The 23,118-nt window shown below is 40.1% G+C and overlaps 1 protein-coding gene across 2 annotated transcripts; it reads left to right on the top strand.

The window, feature by feature from the left end:
- The first annotated feature begins 4,269 nt into the window (after nucleotides 1-4,269).
- Nucleotides 4,270-22,357, top strand: LOC136691196 (uncharacterized). Of its 2 annotated transcripts, none has more exons than XM_066663592.1 (11): nucleotides 4,270-4,390; nucleotides 13,892-13,926; nucleotides 15,233-15,311; nucleotides 15,781-15,895; nucleotides 16,274-16,370; nucleotides 16,961-17,054; nucleotides 17,606-17,739; nucleotides 17,850-18,024; nucleotides 18,187-18,289; nucleotides 19,114-19,180; nucleotides 19,521-22,357. In XM_066663592.1, the coding sequence occupies exons 3-11, from the start codon at nucleotides 15,233-15,235 to the stop codon at nucleotides 20,232-20,234; spliced, it is 1,578 nt and encodes a 525-aa protein (XP_066519689.1). In that variant the 5' UTR covers nucleotides 4,270-4,390; nucleotides 13,892-13,926; the 3' UTR covers nucleotides 20,235-22,357. The 2 variants fall into 2 exon arrangements, with proteins under 2 accessions (XP_066519689.1, XP_066519690.1); XM_066663593.1 differs by having other exon boundaries at nucleotides 4,361-4,390; nucleotides 13,895-13,926.
- The last annotated feature ends 761 nt before the right edge of the window (nucleotides 22,358-23,118 follow it).

Below are 23,118 nucleotides of genomic sequence, written 5' to 3' on the forward strand. Positions count from 1 at the left end.
TGTTCTCCAGCCCAGTGACCTCAAAGGAACAGAAGTGTGGCTTTATTTACAAATCCAAAGGCCACCGTGGATCAATACTCTAAAACAGTGCGAGCCTGGTTGGTGGTTTCCTGTCCATAAACAAACCATTACCTCCATTACAGCATCTGTTTGAGTTTTACAGCTTATTCATGGAGATAAAGTGTTTAAAAAGTCCATTTGTTTTATCTAATGCAGAGAACAAGCATTCACTGATGTGCTAATGCCTAGCAGCACTGAGCTCAAGTAAACACCTAGCAGGTAGAAATCTGCAGGGAGTATATTACGATAGCCCATTAGCCTGCCACCGTAATTCCCAATAGAAATGTGAGATTTTTCCTTGTAATGATAAACACAGTGGTTTATTCATGACTTTAAGCAGGTTTTCAATGTAGAATTAAAACATTTAACACCGTTCAGGCACAGTTAGCAACTAAAACACAACTTCCAGGCCTGTGTTTGAGTGAGGGTTTAGCCAGTGTAAATTAAGGAGTAATTTCTGCCATCTAGTGGTTGAACAATGTGACTGCATTCTGTGGCGATCTATATGGATAGTCTCTTGTCCCTAATAGTTAGCCCTACTCTTCCGTTTTGCCCAGGCATACCCAGTAAACAAGGAACGTCCCTGGACGTTCAAAATAGGTCTAAAAGTAGTCTGTACGTCAAGGACATATTTTAAACGTCAATGGACGTCCAAAATCCATCTTAATAAGTTAGTTAAGTGGTGACCAATCGATAACGTCAGTGGACGTCCAAAACGCGTTTTATACAAGTAATTTATTTCGGGACCAATTAATAACATCAATGGACGTCCAAAATACGTCTAATAGTCGTCTTTTCAATGTCTGTGTTTGGACGTCTTTTCAACTTTCATTTTCAACCTTAAGAGAACGTTGATTAGACGGCAGTCATTACGTTATTTCAACGTTGAATCAACGGCTAAATGTTTACTGGGTAGGCTGTCTCAATCCCTGTAGGGAAAGAGTGGTATGAATGCCTTGTGAATCACCGCCAAAATGGCGGGTGAAGTGACCTAAGAAAGCCACAAATATAAGAATCTCCTCCTTTAAATCTACGATAAACATTGTATTATCTCAGTTGCATTTTGTCCCTTCACTTAATAACACGCATAAAACATCGCTAGCAGTTTTAGCAGCTAGCAACAAAACAATGAAAGTAGGTGGCTGTTGGGTTTGATTATTTATTTTATTTTATTTTATTTTATTTATTTATTTATTTATTTATTTTTTACATATCTAAATTAGTTCCAGCATCTGTGGTCTGACCTATGGAGGCCCCATCTCCAAACATTCGGGACTTGCTAATTCGGGAATCTACTGCTATTATCTTGTTGCCTGATAGCATCGGACTAGCACGTGGTTTTATTATTATGGCTGATCATGTATTGCTTAATAATGACTGATGATGACTTCCTGTTTCTGGAAGCTGACACTGATCATCTCTGAGATGTGGAACTGATGTAACTGATTGTGTTTCTGTTTTTCCAGATTAGCGAGTTACTTCACTCTGGATGTTACGAGTGTTATTTTGTGAAATTAGAATGTTTGCGGTTTCCAGTTTCTAGAAAGTGCAACAGCAAATATAAACTGGGAAATGACATACTGTGTATGAACACTGATCCCAATCAGTAAAGATGTTGGTGTGTAAGAGTGTGGTTGTGTTTATGTGTGTTTGAGTTTGTGGACCAGGTTTCCCTCACATTGTGGGGACCTAAATCGGATTTATACAGTCATACCGTTGGCAGGTCCCCAAAGCGTAAATCATCACATTTTAAGATGAAGACATGTTTTAGGGTTTGCGTTTGGGTAGATATGGGGTCAGGGTTAGGATTAAAATCAGGGTTAGATTTACTGTTAAGCAAATAGGGTTTAGGGTATTAACCTAAATCACGGTAACTTCCCAAAATGCGTGGAAACCGATATGTTTGTTTGTTTGTGTGTGTGTGTCTGTATGAGTAGACATTTGCATGTCCAAAGAGGAAGCTGGGGGCAGTGAGGTGTGAATGGAAATAAAAAAATCCTGATAAAGTGCCACTACCTGGAAATTTTTTCTCTGCACCCAATAAGAATAACAGCTCAGAGTTCATCACCCCTGCTCACAGTGACTTAAACGTCTTAAACTATGTCACTTTTACGGTAGTATTTTTATACCAGATGCCGAGACCCACTGTAAAAATGCAGCTCTTTGCATTACTTGCATTCAAACTGTACTTAAGGCTAATCCAACCCTATATAACACAACATTACCCTCTATACAATGAAGCTACACATAATCCTGAGGTCCTGGGTTCAATTTTCACCTCCCTCCCTGCCTGTGAGGAGTATGTTTTGTTTTCCCTGTGTCTACATGGGTTGCCTCTGGGTGCTCTGATTTCCTCCCACAGTAGGTCGATTGCCTGTGAAGAAGTTTCCGAAGCTGCGGGTGTGTGAGTGACTATGTGACTGTGCGATGCTCTGCGACATATTGCCTCTGGACACACCTGGAAGATCCTAAGATGGACACCTGAGATATAAGCCACAGACTAGTTTTAATACACATACTGTCGATGAATAGAAAGAGATGATTATTAAATCGTATCTGTCTTTCCTTTGTTTGTGTGTCTCTTTGATACTTATCTACAAAGAAACAGCTTTCAGCTTTGAAGATGTTAGATATTACTTTTTAAAAAAGAGTGTGTCCTAAGTGCACGGTTTAAGGCAGGCTCTCTCTTTGTGTGGAAACTGCAGCCCTGAACTTATTTCTGAAAGGGGGAAAAAAAGCAAAAAAATAAAAACAGATAAAGACAACTGGAAACCAAAAAAAAAAAGAGGCGACTTTGTGATGGAAAAGCCCAACTGAAATGAAGGGGATTTTATAAAGCAAGGCTTTGAAGAGGTGCAGGTAGCAGTGCAAGTCATCTGCTTTCCGCAGAATTGAGAAACAACCACAAAACCCTTTTTTCTGAGCTCCTTAAAAAAAACAAAAAAAACCCTAATCACTTTTTAGCCTGGAAACAACTGCGATAAGAGCACGACTTGGCTGTTAACTTTGATTTTAGTCTCGGCAGGTAAGGCACATCCATTTGGCTATTAAAGCTGTATTAAAGCTGGCTTTAGAAATATCAATGTCTCCTTGTTATATTAAGTGTCTATAACAACTGTGTAGTTACACGTTAACAGCACGAGTCGTAGTTTCATAAACGGAGAGAAATTCAATTCTAAATTCAGTCATTCATTTATCAAGCCCAGTTTTTTCACATGTATTTATATGTAATTAAGCAGGAACTATCAAGGTAGCTCTGATGAACCTTTATATAATCCATCTATAAGACCCATTAATATAATTTAAGAATCAATAAGAAATGATCATATTTATTTATAGTTAATTTATAGCTACACAGTTATAACACACTAATCTAAAGTAAGCATTTAAATGAACTGTAAATAACCCTTGACTCTGTTAGCCTCAGAGGTCTTATCTATGTGTTAGATTTGATTGTAAGAGTCTTCAGAACTGAAGTGTTTGGACTGTTTGATGCTTGACGGCGGATAAAATGTGTTGAAATATTTAGGGCAGTTGTAGTTTCAGAGGAAGTCACATGGTGTATGGTGGGCATATGTGTGGGTGAATTGTGCGTGGGGGAATAAGTGTGTGTGTGTGCGTGTGTGTGTGTGTGTGTGTGTGTGTGTGTGTGTGTGTGTGTGTGGTTTTATTAGACCTGAAATAAAAACAAGAAACAGGGACAAGGTGTTTCATTCTGTAGATTTAGCTTAAAGCACTTTACAGTGTTTTGCGTTTTATATCTGCTACAGAAAGTGCCGGAAAACTCCCTAGAAGGATTTTACAGTACGTTTTGGGATATTTTTGTGAGACTATTTCTGTAATGTCACTCAGCTAAGGCCAAATTAGTGAGCGCAGATACTGATGTTGAATGATTAGTTCTGGACAAACGCCACTGCTCCACAGTCCAATTCATGGGGTTTTATTTTCTTCATTCATGGTTTTAATATTTATGGTCTTCCTTCTTTGTTGTGTGTGTGTGTGTGTGTGTGTGTGTGTGTGTGTGAATATATTGTGCTTACTCCTAGATCTGGGTTGTGTTTGCGGACTCTCTTTCTTGTTTTCTTGTTAAAGCCTTTTTGCATATAACGTTTTTTTTTAATTGTTGTTATTGTTCAATCTTTCAATGTTGGTGCTTTCCAAAGGTTCTTTCACTTCCTAAGGGGAAGTAACCGAGAGGATCAGGCTCGTGTTGTTGGTTCAATCCTCAGCTGCCTCTCTCACAATTAAGGACTAAATAATCAAGAATGCTGGACACTGTGGACTGGACCCAACCCACAGTTACTGAGATTTCTCCACAGCCTTGAACAAAGTAGGTATCAATAGACAACTCATTGTTTCATATCTTTTATTGAGGAGTTCTGTGGTATCTATTATAATCAATGGGATTAGTTTGGTGCGTTCACATCTGCTGTGACACTGTGTCATGTTCTCTAGAGGTGTAAGGACTGGCTCCGGCTGATTGGTGGCTGGTTTTAAAAGTTCAGTTTGGTAACCTTTAAAACTCAAAGGTAAGGAGTCTAAATGTTGAGAGTTGAACCCTCTGCCCACTTTCTCTGTGACAGAAGTGGCAGACAGTGATCGTCTGTGATCATGTGATCAGGTGTGTTGAGCTTAGCAGCACTTTAAACATATGTCACAAGACTAGCCTGGATCTTTCTGCCTTTTAATGCATATGTAGCATACAGAACTCATAGAATACAACTGAAATTTAAGACCACTGTTGTACTTTTGAGGTTACGTTTACATTGTTTGTGTGTAAACACAACAACAAAATCCCTAAAAGTGAGTGGGCACTACAGATATTCCTCATATTTGTTTGTTATGATTGCTAGTTATTTTACGATAAGCCTCATCCTTAGACACACACAGCCCTCAAAAAGTCTGGTACTTTCAGTGTGTGATCTGGCTTCACTGTCAGGATTCTGCATTCTGACGTGTATACGTACTTCAGTGAATCGTTGTGTAGTGGCTCTGGTATTGGTCCAAAGTGAATTCTAAAGACTGCCCCCTTCTATACACGTCATGCCAAAACATCAGACTTTTTTCATGTCAGTCAAATTTCTTTCTTTCTTTATTTATTTATTATTTCTAGTAACGCGAGACTATTTTATGAGTACTAATGCCGCTTTTCCACCGCATGGGTCCGGCTCTAATCGACTCGACACGGTTCGGCTCGGCTGCTTAAAGCTTGTCGCTTTTCCAATGGCAGGGCTCTCCCATGAAATGGAACCAGTGACTTGTTTCTAACAGGAATCGCTGGCTTTTCAAAAACCACAATGGCAGCGGAAAAGTCAGGTGCTGTTTACTCATCATGTATCCGTGTATTGTTTTTGTTTTTTGGACTGAACAAGGCTCCACACCCCAGTTCTCACAGATTTAGTTTTAGTTGTTAAACGTTTGGCTTTCACCGACGCAAGGAGGGTATAAACCTCTTCTAAACACCTCAAGGTAAAGTTATAAGCTGCTGATGCGAGTTCGATAAAGCCACTGTAATTTAAAATATTTTACAAGCGGTGACTTTGTGCTGGATTTGAATGAGCTCTGCATTTCGTTGTGATTGACATGGCTTTGGCCAATCAGCACTCTGCAGGGTTTAGAGTTCACAATTTAGTACCTAATCTGCACTGTTGGAACCCGGAGCGAGCTGGGACTGAAAACCTACCCGGTTCCAGGGACCAGGTATCAGATTTGGACAGTGGAAAAGCAAAAGAGCCATGCCGAGTCGAGTAGAGACATGTAGGTTCTGTGCAGTGGAAAAGCACCATAATAGAGCTCCTGTCCACTGTTGGCGCTGTTTAACACTTTTATACATTCATACTCTCTGTATGAATGAGTGCTGTTATGAGAAAATAATGTTCTGAAAGTGTAGGTTTATGGCTATGGTTAATGCTAGGTTTAAGTTTAGCATTAGCCATTAAACAAGCACAAAATCTGCATGTCTCAATTTGTAATAAGCTAAAGCCAATGAGTCTGCACTCATGTTACTTGAGAAATGATGTTTCTTTCCAGTATCTACTGGTATATAGCTGAAACTGCAAAAACGCCTCTAGAACTGTGGCACGCGTGTCTTAAACCCACAACCCCAGGAAGCAGAAGCTGTTTTACATGGATGCACCACTGCGCTAAACATTAAAACAAACTGGGAGTGCGTCCACATTAAAATCACTAAAAGCAGTGAACCCCAGACCATCCGCCACGCTGCGCAAACTCATAGCATTGATGTTCAGTTAAAGGTATCTTATAAAGCCACGAACATGACCGGGTTAAATCAACACTTTACAGTTTCACAAACCCAGAAAAACAACTTGTGTAACATTTGAATCCATTTTAAATAATATCCACTCAATCCAGTTATTTTCTTTGAACATTAGGTTTTACAGTGTGTTTGTTATCGCTGCAGATCAGTGCAAAAAACAATGACAGAAAAAAACATGCATCTCGTGTGTGGCATCACATCAATTCTGGTGTGTTTTTGTGACAAAAGTATTTTTGGAGACAAGCCCAAGTTGCTGTGGGCTCTTCCTGGAGAAAGACTGTGTTTTTTTTGACACTGTGTCACTGATTGTTCATGTGGTGCGCAAAACAAAAACACTTCAAGACTCTCCAGATTAAAAGAAAACAAGTTGTTGTAGTTGTGTAGCAGCCTGAGGACTTTGAAGGGAGTGTGTTCATGGCATAAGCAACTGTGTTAACCAAGTCAAACCTCTTTTGGATTTTAGAGTTGGGTTTAGTTTTAGGGTAAGGGTTAGGTTTAAGAGAAGTGCTATGGCTGGTGAGAAGTGCTATGGCTGGTGACATTGTGCTATGGCTGGAGACTTTGTGCTATGGCTGGTGAGAAGTGCTATGGCTGGTGACATTGTGCTATGGCTGGTGAGAAGTTCTATGGCTGGTGACTTTGTGCTATGGCTGGAGACTTTGTGCTATGGCTGGTGAGAAGTGCTATGGCTGGTGAGAAGTGCTATGGCTGGTGACTTTGTGCTATGGCTGGTGACTTTGTGCTATGGCTGGAGACTTTGTGCTATGGCTGGTGACTTTGTGCTATGGCTGGAGACTTTGTGCTATGGCTGGTGACTTTGTGCTATGGCTGGTGACTTTGTGCTATGGCTGGTGACTTTGTGCTATGGCTGGTGAGAAGTACTATGGCTGATGAGAAGTGCTATAGCTGGTGACTTTGAAGAAGTGCTATGGCTGGTGAGACGTGCTACGTTTGGTGACTTTGACAGCCTGATGACTTTGAAGGGAGTGTGTACATTGGCATAAGCAACTGTGTTAACAAAGTCGGTTTTAGTTTTAGGGTTAGGGTTAGGGTTAGGGTTAGGTTTAAGAGAAGTGCTATGGCTGGTTTTTCACTGTGGGTTGCCAGAAAGTCACGTTAACATCCACAGATATATTTAAAACTGGGGTGGCGATATTCTATATTGTGGATGTGCAAAAAAACACATGTTGATATTGATATGTGCCCAGGTGCTAATTTTTAAATAGAATTTTTCAGAACTCTGAAAAAGATTGTGAAATTAAAAAGCAATTCCTTTTCACTTGGCTTCTGGTGTTCCACAGGTATCACAATTTGAGAACCACTGATTTACACCAATGTGTTTGACTTCATTATGAAACCAGGCTGAAGCACAAATTCAGCATTTCAGTACCTCTCTCCTGATACTGCAGGAACTCGTAACCAGTCATTTGTGACTTTCAGCAGGAAATAAAAGTAATACAAAGGTCAACCGTCTTTAGTCATTTCTCATAATGTAGTATATTAGAGAAATGAAACAAACAAACAAAAAAAAATAAATAAAAACAAAACTAACTGTGATGGTTCATACTCTGGACAACTGAGTTTGGACAGCTGACCATTTCCCAAGGTTACCACACAAACAGAATCCCAAACAGAGAGCACGTCTGCGCAACAAACTATTTGGGAGAATTTCCAGAATAAATCCTTTGCCGTCATCAAACCCACAAACCTGTGTGCTTCCCTAAACATCGGTGGAAATGGTTTCTATGGTCATTGTAATCAGGAAACACAGTCGGGTTTGGCTTAAGGTCAGCGTCATGACCAGAAACACCTGTCTGTTCAACAGTTCTTCTGTAATGAATAGTGTCACATGAGCACTCTGACTGGTCCACAGCTCTAACCCAGTAAACATTTAGCCGTTGATTCAACGTTGAAATAACGTAATGACTGCCGTCTAATCAACGTTCTCTTAAGGTTGAAAATTAAGTTTGAAAAGACGTCTAAACACAGACATTGAAAAGACGACTATTAGACGTATTTTGGACGTCCATTGACGTTATTAATTGGTCCCGAAATAAATTACTTGTATAAAACGCGTTTTGGACGTCCACTGACGTTATCGATTGGTCACCACTTAACTAACTTATTAAGATGGATTTTGGACGTCCATTGACGTTTAAAATATGTCCTTGACGGACAGACTACTTTTAGACCTATTTTGAACGTCCAGGGACGTTCCTTGTTTACTGGGACAGCTTTATTCGCTTTTATTATTTATCTGTTTAAACCACTTTCTATCAAAGCTAGCATTAAAGTGACTCTAGGCAGGATTTGATATTTTTGTTCCTGGGCTCTACCCTTCACTTACAGTGTGTACCTCATTTTTATAGCACTGTCCTGCAATCAAGAGATACGTTGGTGGTCTAGAAGTTACATAGTGCGGTTTCTGAGCATGGAGTAGGCAAAGAAATGAAAAAACGTTCATTGTGATGTGCCACAGACCTGTAATAGCTGTAATTTTATGGTATGAAATATTACCTAGTGTTGCTTTGACCCTTTCAGCAGTGTGTGCTACGTTAGGTTTTCTGTGGGATTGAAGAAGACAGGTTAGCCTTCACTCCCCATGCACCTCTGTTTATGGTTCACTTGTTATCCTTCCTGGGACCACTGCATATTAGACCAAAGCTTGATGACCATCACAATGTAGCCCATGTTAAAGTGGCACAGATCTTTTCACCCCACGCTAATGTTATGGCTGATCTGTGTAAGCTGTTTTAGATTTGTTTGGCACAATCAGGATACAAAATAGAAACCGCCTTTAGAACACAGAAGCCACATTGGTGTTATTTTTTCTCTAAAAAGCTCCCTCGGTTCTTCAAAAGGACATGATTGAACTGCTATGCTGTGAGTTTTTCTAAGAAGCGGTTTATAAATGTCCAAGCATCCAGGATGTGGACGCTCCTCATTTTTACAAAAAGCTCTAACCTATTTCCAGACTGTTGTACAACTTCCGCTGCATTCTGAGAATCTAAGCAAAACCTCAAAACCACTGACGCAGAAAAAAATTATTATCTCTCAATCTTCACCAGGATGGTGGCCAACACTAGCCAGTAACACGTCTTATGTAAAAGGTTGACACAATCAAAGAGGTACCATCACACCAGAATTCTTAGCTGTGATACAGTAGACTCTCTACTCAGTTTCGCTGTTGCCATTGCAAAGCTTAGTCGGGACCATGACCCATGCACCTTGGCCAACAGTGGGAGTTGGAGAGGCATTAGTGATCCAGAACTCATCAAACAAGCAAAATGATAATGAGCTGCTCACATTTCACCCTGACCCTGAGGTCACAGCAGTGAGGCTATGGTTTTTAGCCATTTTCGCTCTGTTCTCTTTCCTCTTCATTCTTGTATTCTCTATTTTTACTCAGTGCTTACTATGAGGAGCAGGCACCCTCATAAATTGCATTTAAAACCTATACTACACCCCAATGCTGTGTACAACATAGGGTGGAGTAAGATATTTGAGATTCAGCCCTAGTGTATTAGCCATGAAGTTGCAGGACAAACCAATGCAAGTAGAAATGCTACCAATGGCATAGGGCACTTGCAGAGTCTACATCAAAGGCTCCGTGTTGAGTCAACTCAGAAGCATAAATCGTTTTTCAGTCAACCCACTGGATGTTGTATTTTTCAGTCTTTGGAGAAGTGGGCTCCAGACCCCAAAATGAATGTGTTAATGAACACGTGAAGTGATTTTTCTATCACCTTTCCTTTCATATCACCTCCAGTACCAGCCCTTGCCCATGTTTTGGTTAGAATTAAAGATTAGCATTTGGAACTGGAGTGTTCTGTGGGGTTGTGTGTTTTCTACATTACATAAAAGCACCCCCCTGAGGCAGACACACTCAAGGCTTTCATTCAAGACCAAATGTGGACCATAAAAGAACTGCAGATGTGCCACATTTAATCCAAACATTCACTGCTTATGGGTAAGGATGAGAAACACCTTGTTTTTGCCTCAGAATGAAAGACATAAGACACTCAAGCAGCTCACAAAAGATCAAAAAATATGTGAGAATGACAGGTTTGGATGCTGATAGAGATCAATCTGGTAAAGCTAAAGCTGTACACTCATTTCCGCCCAGTGATTAATAAACAGGTTTGAGATTCTGTGTCCCTGCTCTTATCAGCCTCCAACTTTCTCTCCCTCTTTCTTCAGCTTCATTTTTATCTCTCTCTTCATATCTATCAATATTTCAACATGCTTTACGTATCGTCTTGGAGTGGTATTTTCCTATTTTTGAAATATTTTACACAGATATGTGCTGGCTTTGTCTATCTGTTTTAACTCTGTGAACTGTGCTTTTCTGAGTAATTTTTCTAGTCCATCATACAAACATCCTTTTGAAAAAATCCCCAACATTCTTGTTCACAGCTTAATGAAGACATTTTTGTGTAAGGTTTAATTGTAATTCAAAAATTGTTTATTATTTTATGGAAACTGTTAAATATAATTAAAGATGACAATTATAAAAAACGAAAATGAACTCCCAACAACCATTTACAATCGCTAACATCGAATCAGCATCTTTAAATCATGTTAAATTAGTAGCATGTTTCCTTTGATGGAACTCATAACAAATGCAGTGATAAATAAATTCTTCTTATTCTCCATTTTTAAAAGATTTCATTTTTATATCTTTTTTTTGTCTGTTTGTTTGTTTGTTTTTGAATTGTCATTGTCATTTGAATACTATGCAAACGTTGCCATGAAGTGACAAATGACAATGGAAAACTCTGGCTTATCATAGCAACCATTAGTAAAACCCTCACAAACATGTGGGAGAAAATAGCAATCACCTGGAACACTACTGCATTTTGCATTGAGATAACATTATAATTACTTAACACTAAACACCCTCACCACCACCTTCAGTCTCGTAACAACCACTCACCATAGTGACCACCTGGCATTCCCCTAGCAACATGACACCTACTATTGTAACCACCATACAAAACCCTAGCAATCACCTGGAACATCCAGTAGCAGTCACTAGCAATGCAAGTGTAAAAACTTGCATTTTACACTAAATTTTCATAATTCAAGTACTTGATTGCATTAATGAGGTCAGGTGCTGACCAAGGAAGTGAAAACCTTGCAAAACTGCTCTGACCTTCAACGCAACTGGAACTGATTAACAACCGAGCACACAGAATGCCCCAGAGTCCAACGAGCAACAACACCCTATTCTTCAGGACACGCACTTGAAAGTATTAAAGCAACCTTTTTGCTTTTCCACTATAAAAACCTTCCTTTAGTTCTTAATTTAAAGGGATATTCAGGTCTTGAATGGCTGGAAATGAGAATTTTTCTAAGAAAACTTTTTAAAAAATGTTCCTAAATTGTATACAGTCTGGTATCAAGGCTAAAACGTATATAATTTGCTTTAAAAAAAAGCAATCCCAGGATTTGTAAATTGCGTGCAACTGGGACGCAATTCGCCCTGTGAAGGACTAGCGCCCCCTCCAGGGTGTATTCCCACCTTGCGCCCAGTGATTCCAGGTAGGCTCTGGACTCACCGCGACCCTGAACTGGATAAGAGTTACAGACAATGGATGGATGGATGGATGGATGGGACGCAATTATGTGGCAACCCCACAACACAAAGCAGTCTTAAAATTTCCCTAAATTTAATTGTGAATCTAACTCTAATCCTAAATTAACCAGAAAACCTACACCCGCAAAGTGCAGAAGCTTAGAAAAAAGTGTTTTGTATGTGTGTAATGCTATCGCTAACAGAAAAGTGGTCCTTCTTCAGGTATTTAACAGAGACTTTGACTGTAGGTAATGAAACAGCGCCACCAGTGGATGGGAGCTCCCTTAGTGAATGTGCAATAACAGGATTAATCAGGGTAAACATGTAATTTCAGTAGGAATGGCCTTTTCTGTGGTATATTTACATTTTAGACTTGATTACATTATGTGTAGTTTCTTTAAACTGTAAAATAATCTTTACACTTGTTATGTTAACAGCAGGGCTATGTTCAGTTTTATTATAACAGAGCGAGAGATAAACATGCCTGTGATGGATGGAAAAAAAATATGTTGACATATTTCAAAAATATTTAGGTTTTTAGCTCAAAAAATATATTTGAAAACCACATTTGGAAAAAAAAAAAAAAAAAAAAAAAACAGGTCGCCTGCTGCTAGAGTTTGTTTTCGTGTTAGAGCCGCGCTCCTCTGCCGCACCTGCAACCACGAGCGGTCGGTTTCTCCCCTGCGGTCGGCTGACCTTTTCTCAGCTCACAAACAGGTGGGATGACAGCCCTGCTCACAATCCCATCACGTAGAGAGACTGGGTTTATGAGCGGCTGAACAGCTCTGGTTCAGAAGGCTCAGCTGAGAATGAGCTGCAGTCAGTGATGAGTGAAAGTCACGTTTGTTCACTACCTTTGAGCTGCTTCACTGCTTCAGAGTTAGGACTAGTGCTACCCCCATAAACAATGCAGAGGATATAAAGAAGGCTGTGGATTCGTTCAATTACAGGAGCTGGATTTGTGTGTGTGTGTGTGTGTGTGTGTGTGGTTTTACTTCACAAAAACAAGAAGAAAAGAAAAAACAGAAAGAAAGAAAGACATTAAAGAGAGATTGATGGGGAGAGATGGAAAGACAGCATTATCGAGAGAAAAGAAAGTGATTGCGATGAAAGAGAGAAAAAGAGATGAGAGATGATGGGGAAAGAAACAAGAAAAAGAGAAAAGACAGAAAAAAAAGAAATAGATGAAGGAGAAAGGCAAAAAAAAACTGAAATATGAAGAGAAAAAGAGAAAGAGGGATGTAAGAGAGAGGGAGGGAGGGTGTGATGGAGAAACAGGTTGTGGTATGTTGGTGTGGTCAGTGTCAAAAAAGAAAAGAGGTTTTACTCAGAAATAGACAGCAAGCTTTTCCCGCTCTGAGAGACAAAGAGAGACAGAGAGAGCGTGTTAAATACTTAAATGGGTGAGACATAGAGAAAATGAGGAGGGACCAAGTGAAAAAGAGAAAGAGAAAAGGAGAGATAGATGAGAGTAGAGGAGCGGGAGAGTAAAAAAAAAAGACGGGAAAGAGGGAGATAAAGGATAACGATGGAAAAAGAAAGAGAGACGCTCGCTAAACATTCTGAGGAAGGAGCAAAAAGAGAGATACAGAGAGAGATAGAGTGATGATAAATGAGAGAGAGAGAGTAGGTGATAAATCCCCCGCAGTTTCCTCTCCCCGCAGTTGTCACCTCCCCGATCACTTACTGAAAATGACTTGTGGTTAATCTGGGACATCACCAAAGGGGTGAGAGAGAGAGAGAGTCAGTGAGTGTGTGTGTGAGTGTGTGTGTGTGTGGCAAAGAGAAAGAGACAAGAGTTTTGTCAGAGTCAGAGAGACAGTCGGAGGAAGAGGGAGACAGACAGAGAGAGAGATAGAGAGATTCAAACTATACACCTCATTGTAAGACCCTGAGTGATGGAGTTGCTGTGGAAACGAGGCCTCTGCTCCAGCAGCTATTGAAATCAATGTAACCCGTCTTTCTTCTCTTCCCAGAAGATATGACTGTATGGTCCTTCGGATCCTGAAAGGTAGGCTCTCCTTTACATTTACTTTATATTTCCAGGCTTTTACATGTAGCAGGTACTGAGAAGGACATGTATCCCCAGTGTGTGGCACTTCCTGATGAATGATAGCAGTAATGCCAAGATTAGGGTTTTATATTTAAACTTCTCTGTAAAGATATTATTTTGGAGAAGCATATTTTCTTTTGGAGAGCGAATATATTTAACAATATTTATTTTTCAAAAATTAAAGCCCTGTAATGAATAGCTTTGAAGAGTCTGTATCAGAAAATGTAAAAGACCTCTGTTCTGATTGGTTACCAGGGTTGAAGGTGTTTTTTAATAGGTAGCCAATCAGAACAGAGGTCTTTTACATATAGCACAGCTAAAAAAGCAGTAAATGAGTAAGAAGGTGAACATCAGTAAATTTAGCCACAGACTTATCCAAAAGTACATTACTCAAAGAGAGAGAGAGAGAGAGAGAGAGAGAGAGAGAGGGAGAGAGAGAGTAAGAGAGAGAGTAAGAGAGAGAGAGAGAGAGAGAGAGAGAGAGAGAGAGAGAGAGTGTAAGAGAGAAAGAGAGAGAGTAAGAGAGAGAGAGAAAGAGAGAGAGAGAGAGAGAGAGAAAGAGAGAGAGAGAGAGGGTAAGAGAGAGAGAGAGAGAGAGAGAGAGATGTGATGTTTGACTTTAGTCTTGTGGTGGGAGGATATGTCTCTTTTTGTGGTTGAAATGGCCTTTCCATGAGAGAGACACTGACCCAACTGTTTAAAGGTTAAAAAGTGTGTGAGAGTAAATGAAAGTCTCACCAGCGTCTGCTTAAATATTACTTCTCAGAAAAACAAGCTTAAAGCAGCACTAAACACAGACATGGACTTTCTCTATTAACGCCTTTATTTGACACTTTACATACGGCACTGAACAACAACCCCAGCCTCAGTCCCTGGTCCTCATCGCTGTCAGGGAACTGAGAGCTGTTCCCCGGCGGAGGGCTGAGATTAGTAGCTTTAAAGAATGAAATTTTATTTTGGGAAAGTTTGAAATATGAAAATAGTGGTGAAATAATACACTAATAAACAAATATTTATCAATTATTTATCAATTATCTATATATACCCTGCAAACTCACGTCATTTCTGCATCGGACAAACTTGCTCCCACTTCCACCCCGCCTCCACCCTTTACCTAGGGGCGGGGGGCGAGAGGCGGGGGGGTGGGGCAGTTCACTTCCCCATTTCAGCCCTTTAATGGTCTTTTCATGGTCTGTACTAAAAAAACCTACATACATTTCTTTCTCATTATTCGTTACTTCATCGACCTGCTCTCATTCTATAGATGAAGGGGAAGATGCTGATTTGTCTGACACTGCTCCTTGTGATGATGTCACTCCTAACCTCAGGCTTGGAAGATCAAAGTAAGCACTGCAGAATCATCATTATTACTATTACTCATAATAATTGTGTTTTTTTAACAATTCATTCCATTTCAGTTGGTTTAATTAATGATAAATTGCAAAAAAAAATCTGTTTAAAGCACTTTTAAAGCTGGCGTTCAGTGTGATTATAAATGTGCAGTAACAGGTCGGTTAGTCGTTTCCACTCTAAAGTCAGCAGCGGTGTTTAAGAGTTACGTAATATTAAGAAATTCTTAAGTTGCAACAAACGTGAGATTACAAATCAAATTGTTTTCAGTGTCTGAATGAACCAGTGAATGCTCCGTAGTTCCCACATGGAGGAGGCTTTGTTTAATAATGGGTTTAGTCCAGAATCTCTGATACATTCAGGCCACGCTGGGTCAATTACATGAAGGAGAAAATGAGGGAGTGCTTGCTAAATTGGTATCTATGTGTGTGTGTGTGTGTGTGTGTGTGTAAATGTGTGCAGGTCTGACATGTTACACTGACTACATAGACAACCTCACATGTGAATGGGACATTTCATTGCTGAAGAACAGGCCTAACAACCTGGACAGCTGTTTCCTAAGCACCACATGCAATGAGTAATGTATAGATTTCCTCTCTGTTCTCTCTTTTCTCTACAGCAAGCTTCAGCTTGGCGCTACACACAACCTTTATCAAAAAGATGTTTCTATATTGAACTCATGGTTGTAATATGAACCACTGTCTATATTGAGCTCTCAGTAGCCTCCAAAAAGGACGACAGAGACTAGCACTGTCCTGTTTATGATGTAGGGTCTTTCAATTGCCAGTCCACACAATGATTCTGAGGCTTCTTAATAGACTACTGCATTAGTGTGAAACTCTGACCTGCCACTATGTTAATCGCAGTAGCACACTCCTTTTCTTGATAAAGTGAATGTGTCTAGCACCCTTCACCCTTGGAAATAAAATATGTCTTTTCATTTTTTTTTCATTAGTGAATTTTACCCTGTTCAAACCGTGCAAGGTGGCCTGCTGCCTATTGAAACGTCAAAGCCTGAACTGCTAAAAGCAAAACTCAGTTTCCAAAACGAGGTGAGAACCAGTGTGTATGTATGTGTGCGTATAACCTATACCCATCAGCAGTAACATTTACACTACTTTCTTGTTTCTACACTCAGGTGCACTTTGTAGTTCTAAAATTCAAGTCCATTTTTTGCTCAGCATACTTTTCACCCTGTTCTTCCACTGATGCTGGTGTTTTAGTGTGTGTTGTGTTTGATCAGTGCCACTGGAGTTTTTAAACACTGAACCCACTCACTGCCCAAGCGATTAGACGCACTTACCTCGTTGCTCCACCTTGTTAAAGTAAAGTCAGAGACAGTAGCTCATCTGTCACTGGACGGTTTGTGTTGGTCATTCTCTAGTCCAGTGGTGTCCAAAGTGAGGGGGGGGCAGAGCCAGGAAGATGAATGGGGCATTTGGTGGAGGAGCTGTTGGTTGGTGAGGGGCTTAAAAACTCCAGCTGTACCAGCGCAACACACACTAACAGAGTTGATGAACTGGACCATGCGTGTAGAGAAAATGAGGAGAGTTTAATGTTTCGACTGATTGGTGTGTATTTTGTTCAGCTGTGAATTGTGATTGTGATCTACTTCTAATCTCTTGGTCTTTCTGTACACTAGTGTTTGGGATATGTTACTGTCTCAGTCCATCTGAAAGTGGAGTGTGGCGGCAGGACTGTGGCAGAGATCACGGAATTTGACCTATTACGGAACGGTAAGGCTTTTAGAAAATGTTCAAATTTGCCATGACTACAATTACATTTTCTCTAGTTAAAATATCAAAGGGAGTAATTGAAACCTTCTCAGTATACCAGTGTGTTCCCTCCCAAACCTTTATAGGCACCTTTTATGATTATTTAGCTTAGTTTAAGATGCAAACACAGTTTGTATAATCTCTATAGATAAGTATGGAATGCAGTGGGGTGCTTTGGAGCATCTTAAAAGGGATAAAGTATGAAAACAATCCTCAGCTATTCATAAATATCATGATTTGAGGAAATTATATTTGTGAGTTAACTGTTTGCTGGAAAATGAAGCTGTGTGATGATGATGATGATGATGATGGTGGTGGACTATCTGGAGCTGGGTGGACACTCACTGGTTTGATAGATGTGTTAGATAAGTTAACCCTTTCCTCAGTAAAGCAGTTTAGAATCGGAATGTGTTTAGTCATATTTTGACTATAATCAACAAAGCCTAACGTTTAGCATTTGGCCTTGTGTGTGTGTGTGTGTGTGTGTGTGTGTGTGTGTTTCTGTGTTCTAGTTAAGTTGAATCCTCCTGAGAAGCCACAGGTTGATGGACGTAATGTGTCCTGGAGGCTTGGCTCACCCCAGTCAGGCAAAATTACACATTGCAAATTTGAAATGCAGTTCAAAGCTTTGGATGCCAAATGGAAGGTGAGACTGACCCCAGTCCAGCGCTTTCTCATCCCACATTCACAGTTCTCTTCTGAAGACTAAAACTGAACTAAATTTGTGTAATTTCAAAATAAAATGTGTGTGTGTAGGAGGTGGAACCTGTATATACAGAACAATTCGATGTTCTATTGCCAGAAGAGAGGCTGGTCCAAGGAGGGCGGTATGAGGTCAGAGTCAGATCCAGTCCTAAATATGTGTCAGAGTTCTGGAGTGAGTGGAGTCCATCCACTCAGTGGACATCCACCGTGGGCAGACCTCCACCTGGTAAACATTACACACCAGCACTCTCTCTCTCTCTCTCTCTCTCTCTCTCTCTCTCACACACACACACACACACACACACACTGTTCAGTTCTTAAAACTTCAAATGGACACAACAAAGTAACAAGCGATTCAACTGGTTCTCTTCTCTTCTCTTCTCTTCAGAAGAAACAATGCCATGGTTGTTTCCCAGTGTAACTGGGTCTGCTGTACTTGTTATAGTTGCCATCATCTTACTGATAATCTTCCATCTCCATCCAGTCACATGGTGAGTGCTGACCTCTAACAAAACACCTTCATATCCATCTATTAACACTTACTCAAAAGAACATTTAATATTAATTAACAATATTCATAATTAGGGCAAATCCCATGAATCTGTCTCGCCTATGGGTAGGTGACCTCAGTTATTGTTGGGAATTAAACCCACAAACATCACTAGTACACTCATGTCTCGGTAGATAGCACGTAATTTCCAGTTCCACCTTAAATGGTGAATCAAACGCACTCTCTCTCTCTCTCTCTCTCTCTCTCTCTCTCATCTCATCTCATCTCTTCTCTCACCTCAAATCTCCTTAAACCAGTGCCATTGTTGATTCACTTTAAATGGTAAATCATATATATTCTTGCCATATTTAAGGTGGAACTGGAAGGTTAAAGAATTGCCTGCATAATAGAAAGCTGAATTCAGTTTCACAGAAGAGTGGAGTGGGTGAATATATATGATTTCTGAAAACTTCAGAAGATGTATGACGCCTTAAAATGAACTAAAGTCCAGCAACACTCCTCTGACATCACAGCAGACTGGTACAGAGCTGCCTACAGGGCACCACTAGAATGTTCTGTGTGTTCTGGTGACGTTTCAGGCTCTTGAAGAGCCATCCCGTTTCATAGGGGGTAGATTTTAATCACTACACTCTGTAACTCCCAAGTTCCAAGTATGACACTCGAAAACAAGGTGTAGGGGTAAATATGAAAAATGTGATTCACCTTTAAAGTTAGAACAGCAGCAAATGGGCTACGTCTGGGTTTCAACATAAAGTAAAGTCTGTATATGTTCAACTGTCTAATAAACTATTGGTCATTTTTCAGTTCTCTGAAGTCACCGGGGTCTAATCCTTTTGATGAGCTTTATTTTAAACATGACGGAGATTTTAAGGTAAGATTTCATGAGAATGTACTAATTTAATGGAGTTTTTAACCAAACAAAAGCATCAGTTTTATAGGGTACTGATGTTGGGTGAAGAGTTCGGTGTCAATGACACCACTCCAATCCAAATTATCCCAGTGATATTGAATGGTTCTCCAGAGAACCCATTTGTACTAGTCATTAGCCCATTATACCCTATGTGTTATATATACCATACTGTCAGCCATTTTAATATATTTTGTATCTTGGTCCACCACAAACATTTCAATCTGGCACCAAGTCCCATAGATTTATGAGATTAACTATAGAAATGTTAATCCACTGTCCTCTTCCTCCCCCTCTTCCTCAGGCATGGCTGGGTCCTATTGTGGCTCCTGAGTCATTTTTGCAGGTTGACACTGAGAAGATCTCTCCCATGGAGCTCTGCAAGATCCAGGACCCTGACACCTCATCCATAAACGTGGAGGAGTCCAAGAGAAAGGGCTTCTCTAACTCCACCTACTTCCTTTCTCAAAGCTCCAAATGCGAAGAACTGGAGCCACTAGAACCTTGCTCAAATCAGTGCCCCTACGGACCACCTGGGGGTGGCGCTACTGAAGAAAAAGGGCTGCTGACCAAGGAGAGTAGCCTTAACAGCGACTCTGAGAACGAGAGCAGCTTTAGCGGCCCTCTGGAGACGTCATCCTCCTACAAACACCTGCAGAAACTTAGATTAGACGTCCAGAGCCCAGACTCCGGCTTTGCAGCAGGAAGTGACCAGGACAGCCAAGAAGAGTCTGGGAGCGAAGGTCTTCCCAGTCCTCCAGTAGTAGATGTTCAGCCCATCAAAGACATTCTGCCATGCCCTATTCCTCATGCTCCGCATGTGGCCGGCTTCCCTCACCTTCTGTTCCTTTCCTCAGGGCAACTTGAGTGGGGATTTCAGGGCAGCAACCACCTTGAAATACTGCCCCCTAGCATGTCCACAAATGTACTGATGCCTAATCCAGGTGTTATGGACTGCTCTGGAATGCTGGAGCCTGCTAGCGAGGACTATATGCCTGTGAGGAACGTCCAGGAATGATGTTTTTATGTGGACGTTTAAGTAGAAAACAGGACAAATTGTATTCATGCTGGATAAAATATGAATATAGGAATGACCTATATGGGGCTCTCTTCAAGCCCAGGAATAGCCACTATCTTGCTATTGCAAGTCCAAGAATTTCTCATTTCTGAAAGAGGTGTAGAGCAATGTACACATGGGTAGGGCTCTTTGTACATAGCATTTATTTAAAAAGAATGCAAGCTTGTTGAACTGCCAAATATGTTGCAATAGCAGTATTTGTCCTAAAGGCAGCATGCATGTGCTCAGTTTAATCCTCCCAGCTTGGTAGATTGGGTCTCGGTGACTGTGGAGACCCAAGTGACAGTAAACCGGACACAACTGTGAAGGACAGGATGGATATGAATAGGCCTTATGTTCTCAGCTTTATAGAATACAAGGCTTTGGAAAGGGACAACACTGGGTCCTATTTTTCCGATGAGTACTAGTATTTCAACAATATTTAAGTGTTAAACGTTGAACGTTTCTCAACTGATTTTGTCGTTGATACATTTATGTGTGAAATCCGTTTTAAGTCTAAAAACTTAAGTGTACACCTCTGGGGTGATGTAAGCACCGACAGCCTTAATGTTTAATGGAGAGTCTGTAGCACCATTTTGGTTCTGCAGCTACAAAATGGTCATGGTCATTAACTGTGGAATAACCATACAGTGTGTAATGTGTGTGAATGTGTTTTTGAGTGTAATATATATAAAATCCGAACGGTCTGAATCCTAGGTGTATGAATCTATTCTTTTTGAATGATTCTTGAGGGGAGAGAGAGAGCGAGAAAAAGAGAAACAGAGCAAGAATACATAAAAGTGGATGTCTACGATTGTGGGGAAATGCAGTTCTCACTGGTTTGTTTACATTCAGAAGCTCCCTGTCTTTTATGGTTGTTTGAACATGGCTTATTAACTGTTTGAATTACCACAGAAACTCATTTGTAACTGGAGTTGTTTAGGTTTGTAGCACTTTGGGTCTGCGTTTACTTTCATGCCGTTAGACGTCTCCCGAATTTGGAGACATTTCCACCTTAAGTGGAAAAAACCACAAAAATATGTTAAAGTTACCCAACTATGGAGCAGAAATAGTGCAATATCCTCATCTCAGTTCATGCCTTTTCTCTGCCATGAGCAGGGAGAGACAGCGCGCGAGAGAAAAAGCTTAGCATAGCAGGCCGAGACCCTTTGTTTCTTCTTTCTTTCTTTTTTTTTGCCCATTTACAAACACTGGGGTTTCTTAAAAACACATTAGACTGATTTCAAGCATGCAAACTGGAGACTGGAGAGCAACAAATGAGCAGCCAGTCGGATTAATATGATATTCCATTCTACTAATTTTGTACAGCTGTGGTAATGGAACCAGACATCTTTTATACGTAATGAATTGTAATTTATTCTGAGTGCGCAGGTGTGGGTGATGGGGACGGGAAGTGAAACAAGATATTTTTGGCTGACATTGTTCTCCTCACCCACTGAGGCTACAGGTGTCATCACAATCAGGTGCTGTGTTTAGAGACAATGAAAATCCATTGCATATTGATTGGAAAATTACATCAACATAACAAACCAAATAACATTAACTAAAAAAAAAGGCCAAAGCAAAGGGGTTTTTCACTCGAATTCCTGAAATGTACGGATGTATTCGTGTAGTGTAAAGAAATTTTATCTGTACAAGGAATACAGGTATCAGATTATAACTTTAGCAGAAATCTATTATGAGCAACAAGGAGACTTTCATTTTATATTTAGCAAGAAAACCGAAATGACCCTGTTTCCCTCCAGTCTAGCTTTGATGAATCAAGTGCTGAGAAACTGTTTAGCTGCGTTGCAGATCTGTGTGTTTCACTATGAAAAAGTGCCAATGAAGCTTTTTACAAAGTGAAAATTGAGAAATTTGAGAGTGTCTTTTTAACCCAGAAGGTAGCTCCCAAAACAATTAATGATACTACAGGGAACAAAGGGGTACAATTCTTGAAATGTATCATTTTTCCAATGGAAACAATCACGATTTGTTTTCTCTCTGGCATCATGGTAGACACAGCCAACTTTAGATAGTTCATTGATTAGGTCTTCAGGAGCTGAACTGAAGGCCTAAGCTGTCAGAATACATACTGATTTTGGTATTAATCAAATATGTTTTAATTTGTAACAAGTGGGAAAGAAGTGATGGCTCCTCTTTATTAAAGGAGTGACTGTAAAACAGCTCTAAATTAAAAAAACAAAAAAAAAACACCCAACAAATACCCAACATAGTCATATGTCTTGTGTCCGACTGAGCTAAACAAACACAGAATTACCTCTTAACATGAGTTTCCACTCTCATTTCCTTCAAATGACTGAGCTTCATTGAAGTTTAGAGGAAGTGACCATGGAAAGTTTCAAGTATGTAAATCTGTACTAAGTCTAGGTTTCAGTTAAACATCTCACAAACTTACGTGACGAATACGTCTCACACATCGAGTGTATCTTAAAAACTCAAGATCCTTGTTAAAATTCTGGTCTCTTTCTCAGAAACACTGCATCGTAATGTTGTGTCATCTTTTTCTACGCCTTTTCGTTCCCCCACAGGAAGTGCATTTCTTGCAAAGGATCTTGAAATAAAAACCCCCTTTTCACTGCGGGTCTTTCCATGATGCAACTTTCATCTCACTTTTTTCTCCTTCTTTTTTCAGCACTTAGTGTTCGCCGTTTTCGTTTCGTTTCAGGAAGCCACATCATAGTTATAAAAAATCGGCATTCACCTGTGGTTACTTCAAAGATGATGCTTAAGTAAATGAATGCAAAGAAAATGAATGATCCGTTTATTTCTTCTGCTTTTGACAAACTGACTAAATACACACAACAGAAAAATTCCATGTCCA

The sequence above is a fragment of the Hoplias malabaricus genome, chromosome 3 (assembly GCF_029633855.1).
Source record: "Hoplias malabaricus isolate fHopMal1 chromosome 3, fHopMal1.hap1, whole genome shotgun sequence".
Lineage (NCBI taxonomy): Eukaryota > Metazoa > Chordata > Actinopteri > Characiformes > Erythrinidae > Hoplias > Hoplias malabaricus.